The sequence below is a fragment of the Lichenostomus cassidix genome, chromosome 6 (genome assembly GCF_008360975.1).
Source record: "Lichenostomus cassidix isolate B80296 chromosome 6, HeHo_3.0, whole genome shotgun sequence".
NCBI classification, from domain to species: domain Eukaryota; kingdom Metazoa; phylum Chordata; class Aves; order Passeriformes; family Meliphagidae; genus Lichenostomus; species Lichenostomus cassidix.
The window spans coordinates 32,704,169-32,728,494 of record NC_139487.1 but is presented as its reverse complement, the minus strand read 5'-3'; the positions used below and the strand labels follow the sequence as shown (position 1 = coordinate 32,728,494).

Here is a 24,326-nt window from a genome sequence, read left to right as displayed (position 1 = left end):
TGTCTCTACACAAAGTTTATTATATATACACGCGCTATACAGTCACGGGGCACACGACAGCGGCGGGCCCTGCCCGCGCCCCCCGTCCTGAGGAGGCTGCACGGGCCGGGCCCAGGCCGCTCCCTGGGGACACAGCTGATGGGTGACATGGCGATGTCAACAAAACACCGCGGGGTCCCACAGGAAAGGCGGCCGAGCCCGCGCTCAGCACACGGAAGGCACTTGGGTGATGCAGCACCTTGGCACATGGGGCTATTTCAGCCAGCTCCAGTCGAAACTCTGCAAAGAGAAGCAAAAGAACAACTGAGCACAGGGTCTGGCTACTGGATGTGGGTCTTGCTTGATGAAAAATCAGTAACTGCCCTTAGGAAGGATGCTCCTGTGAGTTAACACGGTGCAGCACATCACAGGAGCTGCACTCAATGAGCCCTGTGGGTCCATTCTAGTTTGGGAGATGATGGGATTTTCCAAACTGGTGGCCAAAGGATGAGTGTCTCCTCTCTCCTGTGAGGAAAGGCTGGGAGAGCTGGGATTGCTCAGCCTGGAGAAGAGAAGCTGTGGGGTGACCCAACTGTGACCTTCCAGTGCCTGAAGGGGCCAACGGGAAAGATGGAAGGAGATTATTTCCAAGGGATGGAGGGACAGGACACTCCAGGGGACAAGGGGAAATGGCTTCCCACTGTCAGAGGACAGGGTTAGATGGGATTTTGGGAAGGAATTGTTCCCTGGCAGTGTGGGCAGGCCCTGGCACAGGGTGCCCAGAGAAGCTGTGGCTGCCCCTGGATCCCTGGCAGTGTCCAAGGACAGGCTGGAACCCTGGAGCAACCTGATCCCTTTTCCTATTCAAGGAGCTCTCCATGTCCCCAGAGCACCCTTAGGTGGCTCTTGAAAGCCAGGTCCTGGCAGATGCACAGCCACTTACCATCATGCTGTTCTGCTCCTGCCTCACCTCCTGCAAAATGCTGCTGAAGAGCTCGAGGTAATTCACATTCTCCTGTATCACATCAGCAAAATTTGCCCTGCAGGAATGAAAAACCCCTAAGATGATGGATTTCAAGCACCAAAAGCACCACCCCCATCAAAAGGTGCTGCACTGGGGGAAGGAAATAACCAGATCCAACCCCAAGGAAGACCAACATGGTATGCAATAAATGGATGGCACAGTGCTTTAGCAGTGCATGGAGGATGTGAAACCTTATCAGAAATAGAGCAGAGGTTTCTGAATAAAGAGTCCAACCCAATCCCTGATTTTTTAGATTATTAGTAACACAGGAACTCCTGAAACTTGTCTGGGAAGGATAAAACCCCTCAGATGCTGAAGCAGGCACGCTGAGTTCCTGCAGTGGCTCCTGCTGCAGCAGCTCATACCCATCTTCAGGAGCTGTCACCAAGGGCAGAGAGTGAGGAGCTGTGTTCCCTGAGGAGCCCTGGGGGAGCCACGTGGCTGCTGGGGTTGAGGCTGTCCCTTCCAGGCTGGAGCTGACCAGCGATCGAGAGGAGCTCTGAGTCTGGAAGAAAGAAATTCAGAAGAATTTGGGCTTCAATGATTTGTAGGCAAGACTTGGATTACACATGAACACTGTCTGTAACACAGACACACATGGGAATCAGGAGATGGCTTAAAGCACTGTAATTAATGCAAAAAGAGCAGCACACTCTTAAACCACCTTAAACTAACCAGGAAAGCACCCATTTAGCTTCTGCTTTTACCATCTCAGACTGCCTTGCTCTGCAGAAAAAAAGTCAACCATGGTGTGGCAGTTACCGTTTTTTGCTGAGTTTTCTTTGATGTCTCCTGGCCCCTGCACTGGAAGGAAGTGCAAACAAATAGTCCAACAGCTACTCACACAAGCAATTTTCAGCAAATGCCATATCTCCCTTTGTCTTTTCCCCTGCATCTGCATCACTGAGTTGTCAGCTTCCTTGATGTTGTTCAGAGCCACTTCAATCTCGGGAAGCAAGTCAATGATCTTCTGCTTGCAGCCCAAGAGCTTGCTAGAATAAAAACCAAACACAAAGTCACTTCCCAGCTTGTGTGGCAACATGTTCTGGCAAAACCAAAAGCCTCACCCTGGGATTCAAGATACTTGAAAAATTAATGTACAAAGCACTGCGGTATCATCTCTGCTTTTACACTACTTCTTTTCTTCCCCAAAGGTTTGAATCCCAACCTCCAGCTGGCAGAATTTGCCTCATTTTTCAGTGAGCTCCTGGATGCTAACAGTTACATTTTTAAAAAGTAAGTGGAAATTCAACACAGAGCTGAGCAGAATTAATATTACTATGAGAAATGTGGATGGAGCTTTTTTGGCTCTGACCTCCCTGCTTTTTCTTCTCCTTTCCTACTACAAAGCTACAAATGCTGCAAGTTGGATTTGTTTGGGTTTTTTATTTGCATCAAGTACCTGAGGTGGCCAAAGAGCTCCTTGAGGACTCGGTCCTGGCTCTGGACTGTCTGCACAATGATCTTCACCATGTCTGTGCTGTCACTGTAGGCATGATCTGGAAGGACCAGCAACTACCATGTAAGTAAATCCTAACAGTATTTTCCAGGTTTCAGTTCAGAAAAATTAGTCATGGAGTACAAGTGTGAAACAGTCTTTAAATCATATCCTTCCATACCTGGAGGTCTTGTTTTTAATTGCTTGTACAAGTCTATGGCTCTCTGTTCCCTTTAAAAAGAAGAATATGGTTCAGACAGGTGTCAGCAGGCAGGTTACTCCAGAAAAAAACATTGCAATGAGGGGATACCTTTCTGAACTCAGACACTGGACCTTCTCCTACAGCTGGTACACAAGCATGACCTTTTGAACACACTCTTTCTGAGATGGAATCTAACACTTCCCTAAAAGCTGTCTCTCTTTTTCTCTAATTATGCATTTTCTTCTCAGAACACCACACCAAATGGAGGTTATTTTCAGTTTCAAATCTTCACATGGCTCAGCTGTGTTTTCTTTCCCCTGTATCCTTAATTATCCGATTTCATTTTTGAAACTGTAACTGCACAACTGCCTGAGAAATTCTTGTTCCTGTTCTACATTTTTTGCCTGAATTTTAGTGATATTCTGCAAATGGAAAGAGACAGCTGCATCACAAGCAAGACAACTGTGTTTCTCTTCTTCCCATTAAATAAATGTCACTTCAAATATTTCAAAAGCAGCCAAACTGAAAACCTCCAGCCTTGAACAAATCCTCCCTATTCTACATCAGTCTGTCAGAAACAAGCAGCAGTTTCCCAGCTCTAACCCTGGTCTGCAGTGGTAGAATTGCTTAAAAATAATGTTTAAGGAGACAGGTTCATGATTAGTTTGAGCTGCTGCTGCAGGAGTTGGCTTCTCCCTTTCACCACTTCCTCCCCTGTGCACCAGTTCTGCTGCAACTACAAAGGATGAAAAGTAACTTAGCTAAGAGGGAGGGGGGGGAACAAGCCAGGAACAGGCACATTTCCTCCCAGAACACTCAGATTTGTTCTGAAGAGCTCTTGTTAACAGATTTAATGGCTGTTCAATCCCTTTTTGTTAGAATTGCCACTCGGGCTCTCAGCAGCAACCCAGTAACTGCTTCCTGTGTCTTCCCAAGATCAGTAATACCACTTAGCTCTTTCATATTTTAATACTTTTTTAAAAATCAACTTTCCAAATATTAAAGTAGCCATGAGTTATCTCCCCTTGCTCTGAAAATACACTGAAGGTATTTAAGAGGGTTTTACAATGATCATGTTGTTTTCTCACTCAACACTAAGAAAGTCACTCCTCTTCAACAGAAAAGGAAATCCCCAGTCAAGACCAAGATATATCTCAGTCCTGGGCTCTTGCAAAATGAGGTTTCATGGTTCAGTGACAGAGAAATGTCCCACAAGTGGTGGGATCTTCCCTTCCTTGAGCAAAATGATCTTAAATCAATTGAACACTACTCTGTACTTGCAGTTTGCATTGCAAAATCGCTGAGGGAACCAGCAACAGAGCGGAAAAAAAACCCCTCAGACACTGAAAGACAAAAAAATCCAATTACGTGCAGTAAAAATGACAAGCACAGGACTTACAAGCTCTCCATGACCTCTCCTTGGCGCCTTGCATAGGGACTCTTCTGCAGCTCCACGATTTCAGTGTGCAGAGCCATGATCTGCTCATCCAGGTAGCCAATATCTTCAGCCTGAGGTGAAATGTGGGCACAGATCAGACTGAAGGAGAGCAATCAGGGAGATAAAGATCCCCAGAACACTTGTTTGGATAATGGGCTGATGGCATGGAGAGTTTAGGAGACAAAAAAGCTCTTTGACACATAATTGAGGCTTTTGTTCTCAGTGCATGGTATCACCTACACCCAAACCTCTGACCACCACACTGGGTGAGAAAAATCAGTTTCTTCATAAATCATCTCCCCATGTCTCTGGAATTTACAAAAGTTAAGCTGCCTGCTAGACAGAATGAGATATCTCTGTGTATAGAGTGAAACATTTTCCATCCCTGATAAAGGGACAGGGCAGGTGGAATAACAGAACATAATTCTGATGATCCGCCAAGTAAATACTGGTTGAGGTTCCTGGTTGTCTGGAAACAGCCAGAGACAGCCTTGAATTATTCTGCTAGAAGCAGCCTCCTTTTTATCTATTCCTTAGATAACAAAGAAGAGATCACTCTTATTTAAAACTAATTTGCATATTTACTTGCAGAATGCCAGTGATTTGTGTCTGTACTCCTTAATGAAGTCCCGCAATTTTGAAATTGCTGCATAGCAAGTGATTGGTTTTCAGCTTCAGCAATGGGAGTTTTTGTGTGCAGCAAATCCAGCCAGGAACACTCCTGCTCCATAGCAACACCATTTCTTTTGGGCAGTAAGTAACATGTCTCTGCATTCTACTTTCCTTTTTAGAGAACTGATGGTGACTTTTGTATTGTTTTTGTCCAAATCCATTCAAAATACTTGGTGACAGGAGGCTGTTTCTTTTTTAATGCACCTGCAGTGATATTCCCATCCCCACTGCAGGGAGGATATGAAACACTGAATGGACACAGCAGTGGCACATATGACACATTAAATTCCTGTCACAATCTTCTTCACACAGAGATAATGAAGCTTCTTTAATATCTCCTACCTGTGCACACTGAGAGGCTTTCTCTTCCATTTCCTTCCAAGCTTTGAGCATCTTCTCTGAAGCTTAAGAGAAAAGAGTTGTTAATTTATAGAAAGACATTAAGACACACAAATAAAGCAAGACCTGGACTTTACATATATTAATGTAATTTGAACACAAAGAATATGATGCTGAATCTCCCAGCAGGAGTTCTGACCCAGAGATCACAGAGACAGCAAAGCTGCCTCTGTGCTCAACCTTAACTCACACACAAACCCTTTGATAGGATTTCACTGCTTGTGAATCACTGGCCTAAAATGACTCTAAGTCTTCAAACTCCACCATTAAGCTCAACAACTGCCACTTTTTGATTGAAAACAGACTATCCAAACCCAGTTTACAGTGTCTATTTTCCATCATGATGCTTCAGCCCAGTCATCCTTTTTTTACTCAAGCTGCATTTTTTAGCCATATATATTCAAACTACGTGTAAATCTTGCTGTTCTCTCCTGAACACTATTTGTTTCTGGGACATGAAACTGTAGCTGGTGCTTTTTCAGCCCATCTCTCATCCTGACAAACGGTATCTGCTGATAACAAGCACAGCAGCTTGTCAGCACTGTCAGCAAGTGCAGCAGCTCTGCCCTCCACTTGGTGCCCAGTCACAACTCCAAATGCATCAGACTCTGAATTAATAAACAGCAAATATTTATATCACCAGTACTATTAATGCTCCTGTTTCCTGTTCCCAGTAGAGAACACCTGACTACCTGTCTCACTGTCAGTGAAGGTCTCGAAAAACATTCTGTTTTTTACCCTCCTGCCTTTGCTCCTGCCAAACTGTGCATTTACCCTAGCTACAATACACCCATAGAGATGCTGAGCTCCTTTACAGGATCACATGAGATACCCAGACAAGGATTCCCCAATACCTACATATGCCATAAGCCATCTGGTCACTGTATCTCTCCAGGTCGAGGCGAATGCTCTGGTGGAAGAATTCCAGCTTTGCCTTCAGCTGCTGGGATGCTGACACCATGTTGTTCTTCATTTTGATCAGGTTGGCATTATACCGAAGGAGGCTGAGCCTAACAGATGGAACAAGGACAGCACATATTAGCTGAAAAGCCTACCTAGACTTCAGAAAGGAAATTCTATTACTCTAGGGGTGATTGAGCACTGGTACAAGCTGCCCAGAGAGGTTGTAGAGTCTCCAGCCTTGGAGATATTTGAAAGCTGTCTGGATGTGGTCTAAACAGCTCTACACAACCCTTTTTGAGCATGGATTGGGCTGGAGGACCATCAACCCCAGCCATTCTGTGACTCTGAGTGTATTCAAGTTATTTTTCAGTTATTGTCAGTGTCAGGCACTACATGCACAATTCCTGGAGTGGAATAAGCTCCCAGCCCAAATATGCTTTATAATGTAAAGGTACAGAACAGCAGAGGGCTGTAAAACTTTGGGGAACCAAAACTCCCCGAGATGCACAATTGCAGGCAAACAGCCCCTGTGCTGGCATGGCACAGATCCCTCTGGATGAGTGAGCACTCACATGGCAGCTCTCTGGCCCTGGAACAGCCTGCTGTAATCCTCCTTCAGCCCAATGACGTAGTGAACCGCTTCTGCCCACACCTTGCGCAGCTGAGGGATCGGCAGCTGGATCTTGCTGTCCTGGACTGAACACAAGAGAAACACAGTGAAGTGACAGCTCTGGAAATGGACAACGTTCCTAATTCCTTCTTCAGGTGCCTAGGAAGCCAGGTAAGCTCTGCTCAATTTCTAGGTGATGCTGGTGAAGTGTGTATGAGCTTTTCATGTCACAGCTCCCCAGGTATGTGACAACCTGTGACTGAGCAGGTAAAACCCTTTGGGGCTTTTTGTCCAAAAAACTCTAAAGCCCAAGGTAGCAAAGCAAACTTAATTGCTCCATTGAATCCATTGATACAGGTCAATGTCCCAATCTGTTTAATCTGAAAATGCCTTCATGCTTTCTCTAGGCTTGAAGAATGTGAGCATTCCTCTCAGATTTCCTGATGCAGATGTTTAAGGGGCAAAGATGCAGGACTTCTGTGTGTTCCCCTATAGAGATGGGAATTGTACACTGGGGTATCAATAAACAGGTTGTAAAAAGCCTTTGCTCCAAGAGATTCAGCACAATGGTGTCATGTAATGACATTCACCAGAATAAAACAGCCCAGAACACAGAAAAACCTGAGTGTCATGAAAAGATGAGGAAAACCAGTGGAGACAAGCCAAAGAAAATTAAGTTACTGAACAATAACTGCACATCACAAGGCATTTTGTTTACATGCAGTATCCCAGCAGACATCTCCTGTCCCCTGACTCTATTTTTCTTTCATAGAGCTACACAGGGTCATTCATACAGATATATTTGGGATAAACAAACCTTCAGAGAGGTCTATTAGGTCCTGTAATGACTGCTGTCATCTCAAGAGACAAGCAGGGGAAGCACCAAGCAGAGAAGCAGCTTCCAAACACAGCCTAAAAGCACAAACTGGTGATGCCAGGGCTCTGTCATCAGGACAAAGTGTTAGGCTGTTTCAGTTTCTTAAATGGTTCTCTGTAAATCAGACAGTGCCTTCCAAGACAACACACAGGGTATTAAAAGGGAGATTTAATTCCATTTTGCATGATAAACAGCAGTTCTCCAGCACACTCACCAATGTAGTTGACACAGTCAGACAGACTCCGAGAAGCAAAGGGGCCATCATAGACAGTTTTGCTTTTATCAAACAAATAGACCATGTAGCTGTCCCAGCCTCTCTGGGGAGAAAAGAGAAGAGAATATAAACAAGAGAAACCCCAAGCAGCTCCTACTAACGCAGTACGTCACGAACTAGTTATTATGGGAACACGTTCTTATCAAGTGCCTTAAAAAACTTACTTTGATAGATCCCACAGAAAGACAGGACCTTTTGCTAGCAATTACTAAAATATTTAGGCAAAGTACAGCTACAGAAACCCTCTTACATTACCCAGTAAAAGATCTTTAGAGTTACTACACATACAGAGCAAAGTGCCTCCTGTGGGAGAAGATTTAGGCAACTTATCTTCCCTAAGATTTTAAATTCTCTAAGAACATGAAAGACACGAACCAAGAATCATTCTTACCACACCATCAATAACACACTGGGAAGCAGGTTTCCGAGGGTCCAGGCAAATCCCTGTTTCCAACAGCAGCTCCTGATTTCCAGTGCTTATTCCAGTTTCAGACTCAATACGATTCTGAAGGGAATGAAGGCTTTCCTCGGGATGCAAAAGGAAGGACACGATCTTGGCAGAGGTCATGTTGAGGATGTGTACTATCTGTAAAAAGAGGACAAGTAGATTACAAATCTCTGGATATCAAAGAAAAAGGCAAAGCCTGGGAGGGAGCACAGAGCAATTAACACGTCAGAATGAGACCATCATTTGTTTTTAATAACCACAATAATCAATTTAGGTGTAAAGCCTCACATAAAAAACTCAGAGCCTAGGCCTGTAACTTTTAATGTCAGAGAAAGAGACAATCCAACACACTAACAGCCTTCACAAGCCCTCCTGCAGCTTAATTACATCAGAAGAATGCAAGCAAAATTATCCTCCTGTTTCTACACAGGCTTGCCTTGGCTAGTCTGACTCCAGCAAAGCTCCAATAATAATTTGAAGGAGTAAAATCGGGTGAATATCACCTCTGTTCTACTACAGGCACTGCTGCTATAGTACATAAACACACCTGGAGGTCACAGCATCAACAGTGAAGTTCAGGAAAACTGTTAATACCAAATAGTAAGCCTGATTTGATCCTGGCAAGTCCTTTCCAAGACGACAAACAGGAATACAAGCTCATCCTTCTACTCCAAGTGTAAAGCTACAGATTAATATTGCAGGAGAAGTTTTGTCTTCCAGTATGTACTGGACAGGCTGTATATGCATGCACTCACTTCCTGATACCAAGAAAAACAATTCCTCCTGACCCTGGAAGCTGGATGATGCCAGGATTACAGCTTTGCTCCACCAAACACACTTTGTATCCTCTGGGATGCTTTTGCAATGCCTTTAAACCCAGTAACAGCCCTCACTCACCTTCAGATTCAGTATGTGATCCATTAGTAGGAAACATCTTGGACGACTGGTCTCAGGATCTGAACCTCCACCCCTCTGCTGTGGATCCCAATTCAGCATCAGCTGCAGCCAGTTTTCCATGGGTTCTACAATCAAACTAAAGCAGATGGGCTGTAAGAGAGGGGAGGCAGACATTCCCTTCACCAGACTGAAGCAGCCCAGCTTCCTGGGCCTCTTCTTGTCTGCTCTGTTCAACAGGCTCTGACCATCTTTGTGATCAACAAGCACTGGAGAGCCCAAAGTACCCAAAAAAAGAGCCAGTTGCTACAGGCTATCCCTTAACAGCAAACAGCAGCTTGCCAGGAGCTTGAATGGCTCCTAAAGAGAAAGAAGGAGGAGCTCTCAATGCTTGGGATAAAGGAGGAAGAGCCCTCAGTGTAGAAGACCAAAATTGTCACCTGTGATGAGGACACACGTACCCACAGAGGCTGTGAGGCTGTGGCAGGTGAGTGCTGAAGCGAACCTCCCCATTCATCTCTTCAGAGGCAAAGATGTGCTTTGGGTCCTTCTTCTTGATTTTTTCATGCCTGGAAAATAAAATCCTTTGTGCTTATCCTGAGGAGTGTTACTTTTGTACAGAAGTGACGGAAGACAGCAAAAAAGTGCCAGTGTCCAGCAGCTTAGGAAAAAACCTCATCTTTCAGGACAAAGATGCCATTTTCAATGCACCCAGAACATCTCCACGTGGAAGAGGGGAGCCCTTTCAATTAAGTCTGTCTCTGGAAAGATTTACGTCTTCTCTCGTTCTAATAGAAACCCAAGTTTCCTGTTTTCAATGTTCCAGAACCATCCTTTTAAAACCCAAGTGACCATACACTCGAGGCACAGCGAGGCAAGCAGAAACCTCCATATGCAGGTTAAAGCCTTTCAGCTTTGTCAATTATCAGCACTTCCAAGCACCTCTTGCAGAATAAGTGTCTTACCAGGCAAATGGCTGTAGGTTATGTAAGAAAGGTCTAAATCCCGCAATGCATTCAAACACCATTGTCCCAAAGCTCCAGTAATCCACAGTAACCGAGTAGGATTTATTCTCAAAGAGTTCTGGAGCCTAAAAAGGATCATAAGAAGAAATTTTGACAGTGGTATTTCCTTGCATTTCTGCAGAGACAAAGCTGCATCCAGCTGTGGCTCCGACAGGGGACAGCCATGGGACAGGTCCCCAGGATCTCAATTTTTGGAGGTTTCAGGCCTTAGCAGTGCCAAGCCACAGCTGCCCTGCCCCAGTGCTGGTGACACTAAAAAATGTCTTACCAAATATTGCAACGTTCCAACAAATGAAGTGCACAAACTTCCTTGATCCAGATCCTTCGCATATCCCAGGTCTATTATTTTGTGAATAATCTGCAGAAAGTTTAAACAGTTAATCAGAAGAACAAATGCTGAGAAAAAATCACCAAACAACCCAAAATCTGTGCACTGACAGCCAGAGAATACTCTCAAGAGAAAAGCCAGAATGGAAATTCTGGAGAAGGTTCATGGCAAAGCTTCAACAACAGTATTAAAGCCTTTAGTAAATTCACAATTGAGTTTTCAGTGCAGTTGAACGTGATAACTTCCAGAAATGACAGTGAAAACACCACTGACAGAGGCCATCTGACTTACCTTCCCACCTTCATCCTGAAGAACAATATTTTCAGGCTTTAAATCTCTGTGTATAATTCTGTTCTCATGCAAATACTGAATACCAGACCCTGAAAAACATGTGTTTAACAGAAAATAAAATTCACATTGATTAAAGATACATCTGATAAAAAACTAATGTTGGGGAGCAAGTTCCCAGCCTTCTATGATTTACCACCACTCGCTTCTACATTTAACAGCTTCAAACTTGTGTTTCATCTCCACTGCATTTTCATATCTTTGCAAAGACATGCCAAAGACTTATTGTGGAAAAACCCCATTCTGGAAGGGGAACAAGGACAAAGCAAGCAGAGTTGCTCTTTATTTCAGGAATTCACCCAGAAGCTCTCTGAGCACTGAAAGGACAGAAGTGCAGGCCGGTACCCTAAAATATTTTCTCATGGCAAAACTAGCTCTGTTCCTTCAAGCAGTGATGAGTTATCAGTAAGAGAATTAAGAAAACAAGGAGCTCTCCTGGAAAACCTACTTTCTAGAGAAACCCAGGCATTGCCCTTTATCAGACAGCTCTTCCTCCCCATGGTGTCTAAAAACCAGGTACTTCCCAACAGGCCTGATTTTTTTAACACCCTGTTCTTGTTAGTTCCCCTTTCATGGTCAGCTGAAAAAGGAAAATGCCACTACACATTAAAAAAAAAAATACCAAACCAAAACCAAAAAAAACCAAAACCAAAAAAACCAAAACAAAAAAACCCCACAACAATATCAAGCAATCGTTAACTACGTACCAATGTCACTAAGTAGACAAAGGATTTGACTTTCCTTTAGCCCACAGCAGTTTTCTGGTTTGTTTAGCAACTACAAAAAAGCAAAATATGTTTAGACCCACAGTGCACCAGTGAACAGCAAACAACATTTTCCATCCCCTGATGATACAATCCAGCAAACAGCACAGCTGATCACTCCAGCTGAATGGGGCAGTTGACTTTGTGCAATAAAATCATGGCCAAGAAGAAAACAACTCAAACAAAATGAAAATTCAGAAAGCAGAGGGGTAAGAGACACAGGCAGGGCCACAGGGCTGCAGACAAGGGAGGCTCTCACTGTCTTAAAGAGCAGTCAATAAAAGCAGCTTCAGCAACTACTGACTTTAATTGCACTCAAGGCTTTTACAGATGACTGAGGTGTCTCTGCACTCATGATGGATCCATGAGGAGAAATGAATAGTGAAGCAAAATGCAAATGATGCCGAACGAAAGATTTAAAGAACACAATCAGAAAGAAAAAAGAATATGCTTTTTTTTCCTTTAAGGAGCAAAGCAGTACAGGGCATCAAATGGAATGAAACATGTTACTTCCTAAATTGTTCCAGCATCTATGCAACACCTAAGGATTCATCAGGAATGAAGTGATCAAACACTGCACTGCCAGTAGAGCTAATTTCTCAGCCAGGGTCTCCAATTTACCTTCAGGGAGTCTCAAAACCTTTACTGCAATAATACAACACCCAGATGTCTCTGAGAATGTGGCCAGATGCCTCTGTCTGTAAATTCCAAATGCTTTTTCACATATGCCCCTTCTTTCACTGCCACTTAAACCTTAAAACTGGCTCTTGAACTGTTTTAAACAACTCAAAACCACACAAAGAGAGACGGTTATTGCATTCACCAGCTGCTCACGTTCCCCAGGGCTGTTTAACACCAGTAACAAAAACTTCAGAAAAACAAGTGTCCTGATCACATAGATGAGGTTATTTCTAAGCAAATCCTGACAGGGACTTGCTGCTTTGCCCCTACAGAAAACTGCTGCTTCCTGAATTCAGCTGCAATGGAAAAGGAGCATAAACTCTAGTTCATGAAGCTACTGCCTAGGGAACTATTGAAAGATTCCTCTATTTTTGAGTGCTGCCAGTGTGCAGAATGGCAGTTCCCAGTTCAGCAGGAATAGGGAAAATTCAGAATCCCTGGAGGCCCAGTCCAGCAGTAATAGGCTCATTCCCTGTGCTGAGAGCAATATAACACTGGATACACATGAATCCAAACCAGTCAGACTCTGAACAGATGGAGACACAGCAGCAAAGCCAAACATGCTGGGTGTGAGCAGCTGCACTAATGCCAAAGCAGCTCCATGAAAGGACACACTCTGCCAGGATACAGGAGTATCTGCCCTTGGACTGCCCTCTGGCTTCAAAAACACAAGCCTCATTTCCCACACGTGGTTTTTTCTCACTCCACATTTACTTCCTCACACCTGTACCCAAAAAGGGAAGCACCACAGAGCAGACCTGGTTACAGGGGCAGCACTAACACCCCTTGTTTAGGTTATTGTTATTCTGTTTTTTATTGAAAGCAAAGCAGACATTACCTTCCGGAGATCACCCCCTGAGCAATATTCCATGGCCAGGAGTGGAACATCATTAACCAGGAAGTTCATCTCCTCAGGAACCTCGCAGGCTTTCACGACATTGGGATGGTTCAGCCTAGGCACATGGAGAGCAGGATGAAAACTCTGACTCCTCTCTTGGGAGAATGAGACAGCAGATTGCAATCCAATCATGTTTTATGTTCTACAGACAGCTTGTTCCCCAACTGTATCCTTGCTCACTCTTCAACTGGTACCTATCAGTATCCAAATGCATAAAATCCATACCTTGGGAATACACAAACCAGTGATGAGCTGAAAAGATGTCTCACAACTAAGGTACAGGATTTTGATGATGGGGATCCAAGCTCAAGTTCTGCATTTTCACACAGTCCTGGCAAAGTCATTACACGTGTATGTGTGTGTGTGTGTGTGTGTGTGTGCACTCCTGCATGTGGGTGCAGATTCCCCCAGCCCAAGGGTTTCACAGGAATCCTTTAACACGTGTGACTGCATCAGACAGCCGAAAGCCACATACAAAAGGAAGGATTCACTTCTGCAACTGAATTTAAGCAGCTGTTTCCTGACTGTCTCAGATATATGCTGCTCTTGGGAATACGTGACACTTTCAGAAGGAAATGAAGGCAAATTATTTGTCTACACCTTCCAAAACTGCTGGAAGCAACTGCAGGAGCAGCCTGTGAATCAGTGCTTGTTTTCAGCAACCAAATCAGAGATCACCAAGCTTTCAGGTTCCCTTCAAGTGGTTTCCCCCAGTGTCAGGGCACTCAGTGAGCAGGTGAGGGTGACAGAGTGACATTAGGAGATCAGAAAAGCCCTGAACAGCAGGGGCACTGCAGGCCTTGGGCAGGACAACTCTGAGCATCCCTGCTCCCACCAGTGAGAGAGGATTTTCTGCTCCAGGATCTCTCTCTCAAGTGAACAGTTCTGTGAGACCCCAAAGCCCAGAGGCACCCCCCACACCCAAGAGGCCAAAGTTATCCAGCCCTGGTTCACCTGCTGGAGAGAGGGTGGGCAGCACAGAGTATGGACTTTCTCACAAAGAAACATAAGGAGAATTTATTCTTTACATTCGGCAGCGTGACATAAAAAAACCAATTCCAGGATCCCCTGGTTGCTAAATGAAAAACAAAAGTACCGCGGGGTATGGGAACACGTGGGTGTTCCCAAGTCACAACATAAAAACTCAACCCACAGTGTGGTGTCAGGTTGGAGGAATTTCAGATGAGTGAACAGCCCAGGCAGCACAACAGGGCAGGGGGACTTCGGGGATTGCCAGCTCCCAAGCCAAAGCATGAGCTGGGACATCTTGGAAAGAGAGATAAACCAGCACAGGTGACAGGGACCCAGTGGCTGACCCCCGGCTGCCCCTTCTCCCAACCTGGTTCAGCAGCCGAGCCAGCTGTCCCCACAACATGGTCCCACCTCCCCAGCCGGTCCAGGGGCTGACCCCCAGCACTCCCCTCTCCGGCCAGTCCACGGGCTAACCCCTGGCTGTCCCCTCTCCTGGTCTGTTGAGGGGCTGACCCCCAGCTGTCTCTTCTGGCCGGTCCGGTGGCTGACCTCCAGCTGTCCCCTGTCTCAGCCAGTCCATGGACTAACCCCCGGCTGTACCCTCTCTTTGGCCAATCCAGGGGCAGACCCCCGGCAGTCCCCTGTCCCTGTCTGTCCGGTGCCGCCGTGCCGAGCCGAGCCGAGCCGAGCCGGCCCGCCCGCACTCACTTCTTCATGATGTCGATCTCGTGACACCAGCGGTCCTTGTTCTTGACGCTGAGCTCCAGCCGGCACGACTTGATGGCCACGCGGTCGCCCGAGTCCTGCGGGACACAGCGCCGTCAGCCGCCCCGGCCCGGCCGTGCCCTCCCCGCCGCCCGGCCCGGCCCCACCTGGTGCTGGTACAGGCACACGTTGCCGAAGCCGCCGGTGCCCAGGCGGTCGCGCATCTCCCAGGGCCCGCAGCCGCCGGCCGGGTGCCCGCGCAGCGCCACGCCGCCGGGGGCCCGCTCGCCGGCGGCGGGCGCGGGGGGGCCGCCCCGCTCCATGGCTCAGCCGCTCGCTCCGGCACTCCGCCTTATTGCCGCGTCACCGCCGGCGCCGTCCTCGCCCGGCCGGGGCCGCCGCCGGCAGCGCCGCCTCAGTCCCGGAGGGAGAAGTCGAAGGGCTCGAACTCGCGGCGGAAGGCTTGGGCCTGCGCCGCCTCCTCGGGCCGCTGGGCGGCGCACTGCCGCCAGTCCGCGCGCTGCGGCTGCGCCAGCAGCGCCTCGCTCGCCAGCACCTCCCTGCAAGCACAGCGCCGCCGCGACGTCACCAGCGCGTCACAATGACGTCACGGCAGCGCGGGAAAGAGCGGGGCGGGACACCCACCTGCCGAACTGCAGCGGGAAGCGGCCGCGGATGCGGTGGAACAGCTTCTCCCCCGTGTCCAGCTCCACGTAGAAGTAGGGCGTCCCCGGCTGAGCCACCTGCGGGTTGGGAACCATGGAACCACACAATCAGTTCGCTTGGAAAAGGCCTCTGGGATCAAGTGCACCACCTTGTTAACTAGACCATGGCACTAACTGCCACGTCCAGCCTTTCCCTAAACGCCTCCATGGCTAGTGACTTCACCTCCTCCCTGGGCAGCCCCTTCCAATGTCTAATCACCCCTCCTGAAGAAAGGTGGGAAGAGACACTGGCTCTTAGAAGAGATGCCAGGTGACAGGCAGACCCTCTTCCCAGCCAGTTTAGGGGCTGGGGACCTGGCTGTCCCCATGCCATGGTCCTCTCTCCAGAGAGGAAACTTGGAAAAACAACTGCACCAAACTGCCTGAGGTCAGTGCTGGACCTCAAACAATACCTTCCATACCTTCCAAAGAGCAGTGGGTCACTTCCTGCTGGCATCACAGTGGTGATGCAGCCTGGGCACTACTGCATTTTGTGGTTTAATTCTGCAGTGAATGACTCAACAAGAGAACTGGACAGGTCTGGTCATTCTTAACCTCAGCTAGGTCACCCTGGCCTAGCACAGCACATTTTTGGAGGAAGAAAAGCCTATAAAGAGGCCACGCTCACATTTCTCAGCTGAGAAATCATCTGCTGTTCATGGGAACTTCTCCCAGAGCCGAACACCTCTGGCACATCCCCAAATCAAGTCCATTAGGTTGTGCCTCCAACAGCTTAACCCTACCCCACAAAGTGCCCTCAGAGGGAAACAGCAGCTTAGGCAGGACAGAGGGGAAGTCACAGGTGAAATGTGGCTCCATACTTGCGCAATATCCGAGTGCTCCGGGATTTCTAACAATTCAATCTGCTGCTCCTGTGCTTGTGTAATAAAGGCCTCTTTAATGTCTTCGGAAGTACAGAGGTCCAGTGGGACAGGAATCACCTGGAGAAGGAGGACATTTGCATAAAAAGAAGACCAGACAATCCATTTGCAGAAAGCAATCAGTCCATCACTGGAGCTGATGTGCTCCTCAGTACAGCTCAGCCTCATCACACGAGACAGGTGAGCACCCATCTCTACAGGCTTAAACTTATGAGACTTTTTTTTCCTGTAGGAGCTGGACAGGGAGCTGAAAAATGAAAGCTTCAAGTTCTCAGCACAGCCTTCTCCTTTCTGATCTCTGTGGTAGTTCTGATACAGCTCTGATACGCTTACAGATCTGCCACAAACAGCAACCACCACAATAAACCCCTAAACTACTCTTATATTTCATCTGGAGTTTATATTCAGTGCAAGTTTCTCTTTTCCCAGGGTGACACCCAAACCATACCTGTAGCTGCAGATGCTGGCTCCTATAGTTTCTTTCAAATAGGACATATCTTTTCCCCTTGCTTCTGAAAAATTCCTTTAAGGCAGCCTTGTACTTGGTCACTTCTTCCAGCACCTCTGAAGACAAGTCCACCACTGACTGATAGTGCCCAATTGGCAAAATCAGGACGTGGTCAGGTGACAAACCCCCTTTGGCTAGGGCAACGTAGCACTAGAGTGAAACAACACACACCAGTTACTCACTCTGCTGTGGGAATTTACTCTGACTACTCATTCTGAGTAGCCCCCCAGTCTCAGGAACAGGAGAGTCATTTGTATTGCTTATTATGGACTGTTTATTAGCAATTTTATTTGGATTTAATTTTATACTGAATTTATTAATCACTAGAGGAATGAGAAAGAGACAGAGAGGGACTGCCAAAGGACAAAAAACAATAGTATATTTTGAATGCTAGAGAATGCCTTGTCGGCAAGGAAGCAGCTGAGTGAACCTCACCACTGTGGCAGGAATTTCTTACTCTGACATGAAAATCAACTTATAAACTTAAACTAACCCTGTGGACAAACCTGTCCCTCTAAGTGGATCATGCTATACCAGAACAGTAACTTTAAGCAAAGCGCATATAACAATGATGGAATGAGCTTTAAAGTCAACATCTTGAAGTATATCTCGGAGATACTTTCGCTTTCATCTCTATGGAGCAAAACCATCCCGGGGTTTTGGAACCAGCCATCCCAGGGAGATCTGGCACTGGTGCATCCTGCTGCCAAAGCAGGTCCCAGCTGACTTCCAGCTGGAAAAGTTTTGCCAGATGGCAACATAGGGGTGGCACAGCAAAAAGTATTCTGGCACTGGAATCCAGCTCTGCCGCTGGAACAAAACTGGGCCACATTTCACTTTTGATGAGTTTATGTGGTTGTAAAGGAGATGCAAAGAAACTGAAAGCAAACCCAAGAGCCAGCTGCAAATGAAGTTTGTTTCAGATTTAAAATTGGAGATTGGCATTTTGTTTTGCCATGTCCTAGCAAAGCCCATGCTACAGGTACTTACATGTGTGCCAATACTGACAACCAAGTGCTTCTCCACCTCTGGGCTGGCCAGGCAGAACCAGCAGGGCCCTGTGGGCTGAGCTTTGTTGGGAAAGGAAACAAGGATTAGCACAAGGCGTATTATCTGTGAGAACACAGAAAACCTGCTATTTTTCAGCCACCCCTCCCAGCTGATGAAGTACTGAAGATGTCAGAAGAACATAGCGCTGGCCAGGGAAATTCCAGCAAGAGAGGAGGTGGTGACAGTCACACCCTGCTGACTGCCATTCTCCTGGAATGCTATAACCTAATGAAGGAGTTTAGTAGTTCCAGGAATTAGTAGTTACAGCTCACTAATAAACACCAGCAAATTTAAGGAAACAAATCAAAATGATGTAAAATTACAGCACAGGTACTGACAAGGGCAGGTGCTGTCAAACACACTTGTCAGTTCTGGACTATTCATCACACTCAAAACACCTGGATTCACACCCAAATTTTGTTACCTGAGCTGAGCTTTGTGAAGGTGCCATGTACAGAGGCCAGTCTGGTTCAAAGGATAAATGCCATCATCCCAACCACAACCACCACATACCCAAAGAGCTTTTAAACTATGCTTTTCACCCTTCTTCCACCTATTGAAGCCTATCTTCCCTTGGAAACAAGGGACCCTTTATCCTCCTGCATTTCCCCAGCACCTGGCACAGTGACAGAGCTTGCTGGCCAGCTGACACAGCTCAACAGCTTGAGGAACATGGAGTGATGTGCATCCAATGCCTCAGGGGAAGAGCTCAGGAAAAGAGCATCCTCATACTTACGGGGTTTCTTGGCTTGCTTAGGTTGGGAGTCCCCTCTTTCTTTCCCTTCTGAGGGACGTTTCTTTCCCTGATGCTTGTTCAAGTCAAAGAAAAACTGACGAGCTGGTTCTTCCTGTTTAGGAAATGAAAAGCAAAGCCTGTTAGAACTGCATCACAGAAAATGACAATATATACAAGAATGTGAACCACTTTTGAAAAGCATCAATATCACAGAATCTCTGAGGCTGGAAAAGCCCTCCCAGCCCATGGAATCCAAACTGTGCACAATGCCCACCCTGTCCCGAGCCCAGAGCACTGTGTGCCACCTCCAGGCTTTCCCTGGACACCTCCAGGGATGGGAACTCCAAACCTCCCTGAGCAGCCCCTTCCAATGATTGACAACCCTTACCAGAAAGAAATGCCTTCTGAATATCCTGGTACAGAATGAACTGTTCTCCTAGTAATGCAGCAGACTTTGCCTACTTCAGTCAGGGAAAACATTCTGGGAGAGCTGCCCCAAATCATTATCCACCCTTATGCTGAACATTCAGAATTGCCCGTTTTATGGATTATTCAAATCTTTTAGTTTGCCAGCCAGTGCCAAAAGAATTACCTTATTTCTTAGAGATGTTAACCTGCCATAGACTCACCAGAGGTTGAAAACACTTGACTGAGTTATCCCATACAGCAAAATACCATTAGAGGAATGCTGCAGAGGAAAAAACTTGGTCCTCATCTTTCTTACAGTCCTCCTTTAAAAGCTGAAAGGCCACATAAGGTCTCCGTTCTCTTTTCCAGGGTGAACACCCCCAGCTCTCCCAGCCTGTCTCCATGGCAGAGTTTTGGACAGAGCTATCCCAAAACAAGCAGTGTTGTGAGCACAGAGAGTGAGCCCAGGTGGAGGAGCAAAGGGCTGTACCTCTGCACAGAGTGGGGCTTTGCTCTTGGGAGCCTCCTTCCTCAATTTCCGGTAGGGATTTTCGGTGACGTCCTGAGGCTGCTTCACCAGCTCTGCAGGGTCCATGGAACTCATGGGAACGATGCTGAAGGCATAGAGGTACTGCAACAAACACAGGGGTCAGGTACAAGCAGTTCCTGCCACGGCTGCAACTCTGAGATCACCTGAGATCCTGAGCTCCACACCACTCAGCACATTGGTGTTTGTGTCAAAGCAGGGCATGGAAAAACACACCCCCTGTGCCCATGTCCCACCCTGGAGTTTATGGAGTGTGTCCTTGATCCCTGCCCATTGCCAGGCCTTCTTTCTGGCCTTTTGTGTTACCAGGCCTGGATCCTGTCCAGCCTAAACTACCAAACAATATTCCGTAACTTTCTTAAGGGGAGAAGAGAAACAGGTTAAAATTCTCATCCCAGAAGTTCATTATTTTCAGTGATCTGTGCCTCAGAACATAATGTGCAGCCTTTACCCTTCTGTCACAACAGGTATCTATTACTCAAGTGAGCCAGACACCTCCACTTCAGCCAAGCTTTGAAGTGCCTGATGTTGTCCTCTAACTGGCCTCACTGCCCTATTATTGTACTTGTGAAAAGAAGAAAGGTTCAAGGGTGTCAGTACCTTTTTCTTGCTTGTATTGCCAACATCAGCAAGTGCAATAAACCTGGTCACATGCTGTGGGGTCTCCTGTAGCACCATGTGATTCCTGTAAGGATGCAAAACCTGGCTGTAGTGGCCCACACAGCATTGCAAGGACAGTGGGAGAACCCCTGGCTGCCATGAAGGTTCTCAGACAGCACATCAGTCCTCCTGTGCTATTTAAAACTAACCCTTACTAGAAAATGAGACTTCAGATGACTTCACAAACCTGTAAGGAAGTCTTTCGTAGTAGGCCTTCTCCAGGGCAGCAAAATGGTACCTTGGTTTGAGACTTGCAGCTAGATCTGATACTAACTTGGAGCCACACTTCTTGGTATCTATTTCTCCCTACAAAACACAAACCAAGTTTTATTTTAATGCGTCAAAAGAGTAGGGAAAATAAAGGTTTCATGTACTTCTCTGTACACCTGAGTGAGTACATTCCCAGAAAATTCATGCCAAGGGAATGACATAGTGAACTACAGAGAGACCCCATGGGAACTTCTGAGATGTGAGTTTTCTTTTTAAGAACATCTTTACAACTTGTTTCTCTCCAACCCCCAAGGGCAGCATGGTTGGTTATTATGCTGTGAGGGAAGGTTCTTCATGCATTTAAACTGAGGACTGTATCTCTTATTGCATGTTGGAAGAAACTGAGAGGCAGCAAAAAATGTCCTTTTGCCATGTGTGTGGCCTTGCTGTCCGGGCAGGTTTCAAATAATCTGAAAATCACTTCTGCTGTGGAACATTAAACACACAAAACTGGACACAAATGAAACAACACCCTCAAAATCCAGACTGAGGAAGAAGCAGACCACCTGACTGATACTTAAGGAAATAAACACCAAAACACTTTAAAAAAAGAAGTGGCAGGGACAGATAACATGCCCTGAAGTCCCACAGATGTCTCTCCCCTTCAGTCCTTCTGAAGAAGAACCAGAACATCTGCTCTCCCTGTTTTTACTTCCAGCTTTCTCAAGCACTCAAAGAGGGCCCAACAACCCAAACTGCCAGAACAAGCGGAAAGGCAACCCTTTGTTAAATCCCCCAGGAAACAGAACACTCACTGCGCTGTTGGCAAAGGTCCCCACTTCTCTGGGCCAGGGGGATGTCAGCAGTATATCCACACCCCTGAAGTTTGGGGTTGACAACAGGGACGTTTTCAGCTCCATCACATCCTTGGCACTGAAGCTGTGGGCTGGTGCTGGCTGCTCCTGCGCCTCGGTGCCGCTCAGGTACGCGATCTGCAGCCCCGAGCAGCCGCTGTACACACCCCTGCGGCCTGCAGCGACACACACACACCTCTGAGCTGCAGGCAGGGCAGGGAATGCCCTGGGGCAGGGCCAGCAGCACTCCTGACTCACTGCCACTGCGGCTGTCCTCACAGGCAGCTCATTTTCTGTGCCTGGAGTAATGACATCACTTGGCGCAACAGCTCAAACCCAACCCTGCTGACAAAGAAGCTCTTCAGACAACCCCCAGTGTTCCCCCTCCTCCCTGCCATCCTGCTTCCCAAAAATTCATCCATACCAATATGAAGCCTCAGTGAAAAAAGCCAAGTGCTTCTACTTTGTTATATTTTTGGCAAGGTAGCAATTCTGGAAAGAAACTGTTTTTTTCTTTTAGTTTTCTTAGAGTTTCACTTGTTAACTCTGCTACTCCAATACAGCCCAATCATGTTCAAGGACTAAACCTTCCCCATACAGATCCAGGCACACCCTCTCAATATGATTCTCTCAAAGAACAGGCTCTTGAAACCACTGTTCCTTCTGGTTAGCAAATTCAGTGTCAGAGAAATGGAAAAAAAAAAAAACAAATCAAGAAAGGAGGGTTTTCTTTCCCATTTTGCACTGATTGTATCAACATCGAGTTCAACCCCAGACTGAACAGCAGGATCAAAGACACCACTTAAAATTCCCTGGAAAAGGAAGGTGTTAAATTGAAAGATGAGAGAATGTTCATGAAAGCCCCAGCAGGCAAAGAGAGCTCCCTGATCCCAAACCCCCTGCAGCCTTACCCAAATAAGTGATGTTCTCAGCTAATTCACAGCCGCTGACGTCGGGGAAATAGCTCAGGGTGTCCTGGTTGTTAGCACCGAGCACGTAGGTTGGGATTGGAGCTGAGAGAGAAAACCACACACACTCAGTGAGCTTTAATTCCAGTGCACCACCACCAGTCCATCCCACATTCCCCCAGAATCACAGCAGGAAACCCCATCCAGTCAGACCCTCCACCACACCTTGGGAGCAACGAGCACAGGACAAGAAACCTTCCTGCAGAGTAAGTCCCCAGCCTGGTGTTCCCACAGCTGCAGGTGGTGAACAACCTCTGCTCTACCCACAACTCCATCCCCTGCCTGTGTAAGATTAGCTCCAAAACGATCCACAGCCCTAGACCCAGTGGTGTTCCAAACAAACCCATCTTTCCCTCCTGTGTAGGGTTTCTCTGCTGGAGTGTAACTGCTTTAACACCCCAGTGCCCAGCTGTTGTTCCTAAAGGTGGGCTGTGGAGCAGTGCCAGTCCCCCAAGTGACACCACCCACCTTCCTTACCTTTCTTGGCCCCCGTGCGGTACTCGGCCCATTCTGCCTCGGAAGTAGAGCCGAAGAAATTCCCGACACACAAAAGCATCTAAAAACACCGGATAAAGCAGGAGTTGCCATTTGACCACAAACAACACACACAGAAGCTGTGGTTGCACCACTTGAGCAGCGTTTGGCTTGCTACAGTGAAGAGATTGCTCTGTTTATCTCCGCTCAGTGTTACACCCCCCGAGCAGCCCCGGCACAGCCGCTGCCCGCCAACCCTGCCCGGGCACTGCTGTGCCACGCCGGGCTCCCCGCCTCGGCCGCCCAGGACGGCAACGGGAACCCCGCGGGAACGGCACGGCGCCCAGCAACCCGCCCCAAGCCCCACAAGCCTTACGTCGAAGCGGCCGCTCTTGGCCTGGATGGCGCGGACCCGCCCGAAGATCGCCTCCAGCCGCCCCTCCACGTCGCCACACGCCAGCCTGCGGGACAGCACGCGTTAAGGGCGGCCGACACAGCACGGTCCAGTCGGGCCCTGGCTCCACCGCAACCTCAGCCCCCCGTCCCGTGTCCTGTCTCATCCCGTGTTCCCCCCGTCCCCGTTCCCGTTCCCGCTCCCCTCCCGTCCCACTCACACGCGCAGCGGCGCCGCCGCCATCACGAAGATCCTCGACCCGAACCTCCCGCCACTTCCTGGTGCGCCGCTCAAAGCGCTCCGCCACTTCCGGGCGCACCGCCCGAAGCGCCCCGCCGGTTCCGGGTGGGCGGTGCCCGGAGCCTGACAAAACGCGCTGGAATCAGCGGCAAACTTTAAATCTCGGTGTCTGCAGGGAACCCCGGGTGTTAACCATGGCTGTGTTCTTTAATCTGCTGTGTTAGTGCTCCAGTCACTGTTAGCACTGAATTTGGAAAGCCCGTGAAAAAGTCGAAGAGGTGATCGGGTAAGAGCAGGATCATTGTCTCAGAAGTGACTGAAATAATCACCTTTTACAGGAGATTTTAAAAATTGTTTATCTCAAGGTTTTGCGATGTTACCATTTGAATTCTGTAACCAAGAACTGAAATCTGATTTCGTACTGCAGGGGTTTGTTCCCTTTGTGGCATTGGGACTGAAACATTCCACAATTCAACAAGAGAAATGAGAAACGTAAAGTAACAACTTTTATTTTCTGTGTTTTACATGGCCTGAATGAACCACAAAACAATGGAACGGCTTGGGCTGGAAGGGACCTTAAAGTCCACCCAGTGCCACCCCTGCCATGGCAGGGACACCTTCCACTGTCCCAGGCTGCTCCAAGCCCCAATGTCCAACCTGCCTTGGACACTGCCAGGGATCCAGGGACAGCCACAGCTTCTCTGGGAATTCCATCCCAGGGCCTGCCCGCTCCCCAGAGCCAGGAAAGCTGGTTGTTAACCGGCGGGAAGGGGGAAGCCGAGGAGGAGCCCCTTTCCTTTCCTTTCCTTAGCT

The 24,326-nt window shown here is 47.5% G+C and overlaps 2 protein-coding genes and 1 non-coding gene across 4 annotated transcripts; all 3 read right to left on the bottom strand.

Annotated features, from left to right (window-relative positions):
• On the bottom strand, nucleotides 1-15,202 carry CHUK (component of inhibitor of nuclear factor kappa B kinase complex). Its single transcript, XM_085064423.1, has 21 exons — nucleotides 15,047-15,202; nucleotides 14,883-14,977; nucleotides 13,143-13,257; nucleotides 11,567-11,636; nucleotides 10,803-10,891; nucleotides 10,452-10,541; nucleotides 10,124-10,248; nucleotides 9,620-9,727; nucleotides 9,162-9,297; nucleotides 8,208-8,402; nucleotides 7,757-7,859; nucleotides 6,628-6,751; nucleotides 6,011-6,162; nucleotides 5,096-5,157; nucleotides 4,043-4,152; nucleotides 2,623-2,672; nucleotides 2,406-2,502; nucleotides 1,848-1,995; nucleotides 1,369-1,508; nucleotides 923-1,019; nucleotides 1-279 (listed from the first exon to the last, which is right to left on the bottom strand). Exons 1-21 carry the CDS (start codon nucleotides 15,200-15,202, stop codon nucleotides 253-255), a joined length of 2,289 nt encoding a protein of 762 aa, XP_084920549.1. The 3' UTR covers nucleotides 1-252.
• Nucleotides 15,203-15,294: 92 nt separating this feature from the next.
• CWF19L1 (CWF19 like cell cycle control factor 1) lies at nucleotides 15,295-23,628 on the bottom strand. Of its 2 annotated transcripts, XM_085064426.1 has the most exons (14): nucleotides 23,494-23,627; nucleotides 23,256-23,340; nucleotides 22,883-22,961; nucleotides 22,349-22,450; nucleotides 21,399-21,613; nucleotides 20,561-20,679; nucleotides 20,314-20,398; nucleotides 19,657-19,797; nucleotides 18,759-18,870; nucleotides 17,963-18,042; nucleotides 16,913-17,122; nucleotides 16,405-16,524; nucleotides 15,525-15,622; nucleotides 15,295-15,439 (listed from the first exon to the last, which is right to left on the bottom strand). In XM_085064426.1, the coding sequence occupies exons 1-14, from the start codon at nucleotides 23,514-23,516 to the stop codon at nucleotides 15,295-15,297; spliced, it is 1,614 nt and encodes a 537-aa protein (XP_084920552.1). In that variant the 5' UTR covers nucleotides 23,517-23,627. The 2 variants fall into 2 exon arrangements, with proteins under 2 accessions (XP_084920552.1, XP_084920554.1); XM_085064428.1 differs by lacking the exon at nucleotides 16,913-17,122 and having other exon boundaries at nucleotides 23,494-23,628.
• On the bottom strand, nucleotides 16,689-16,828 carry LOC146435661 (small nucleolar RNA SNORA12). Its single transcript, XR_014853248.1, has one exon. It is a non-coding gene; the product is annotated as a small nucleolar RNA SNORA12 (small nucleolar RNA).
• Nucleotides 23,629-24,326: the final 698 nt, after the last annotated feature.

Bases quoted from the DNA above. Each gene is read 5' to 3' on its own strand.
- CHUK (XM_085064423.1), bottom strand. From the start codon at position 15,202: ATGGAGCGGGGCGGCCCCCCCGCGCCCGCCGCCGGCGAGCGGGCCCCC. The intron at 10,892-11,566 runs GTACGTAGTTAA...CATGTTTTTCAG, and splicing joins TTGTCTACTTAGTGACATTG to GGTCTGGTATTCAGTATTTG. The intron at 1,996-2,405 runs GTACTTGATGCA...TTTTTATTCTAG, and splicing joins GAGCTCTTTGGCCACCTCAG to CAAGCTCTTGGGCTGCAAGC.
- CWF19L1 (XM_085064426.1), bottom strand. From the start codon at position 23,516: ATGGCGGCGGCGCCGCTGCGCGT. The intron at 18,871-19,656 runs GTACAGCCCTTT...TTTCCTAAACAG, and splicing joins AAGCCCCACTCTGTGCAGAG to GAAGAACCAGCTCGTCAGTT. The intron at 15,623-16,404 runs GTATGGAGCCAC...CCCAACCCGCAG, and splicing joins AGCACTCGGATATTGCGCAA to GTGGCTCAGCCGGGGACGCC.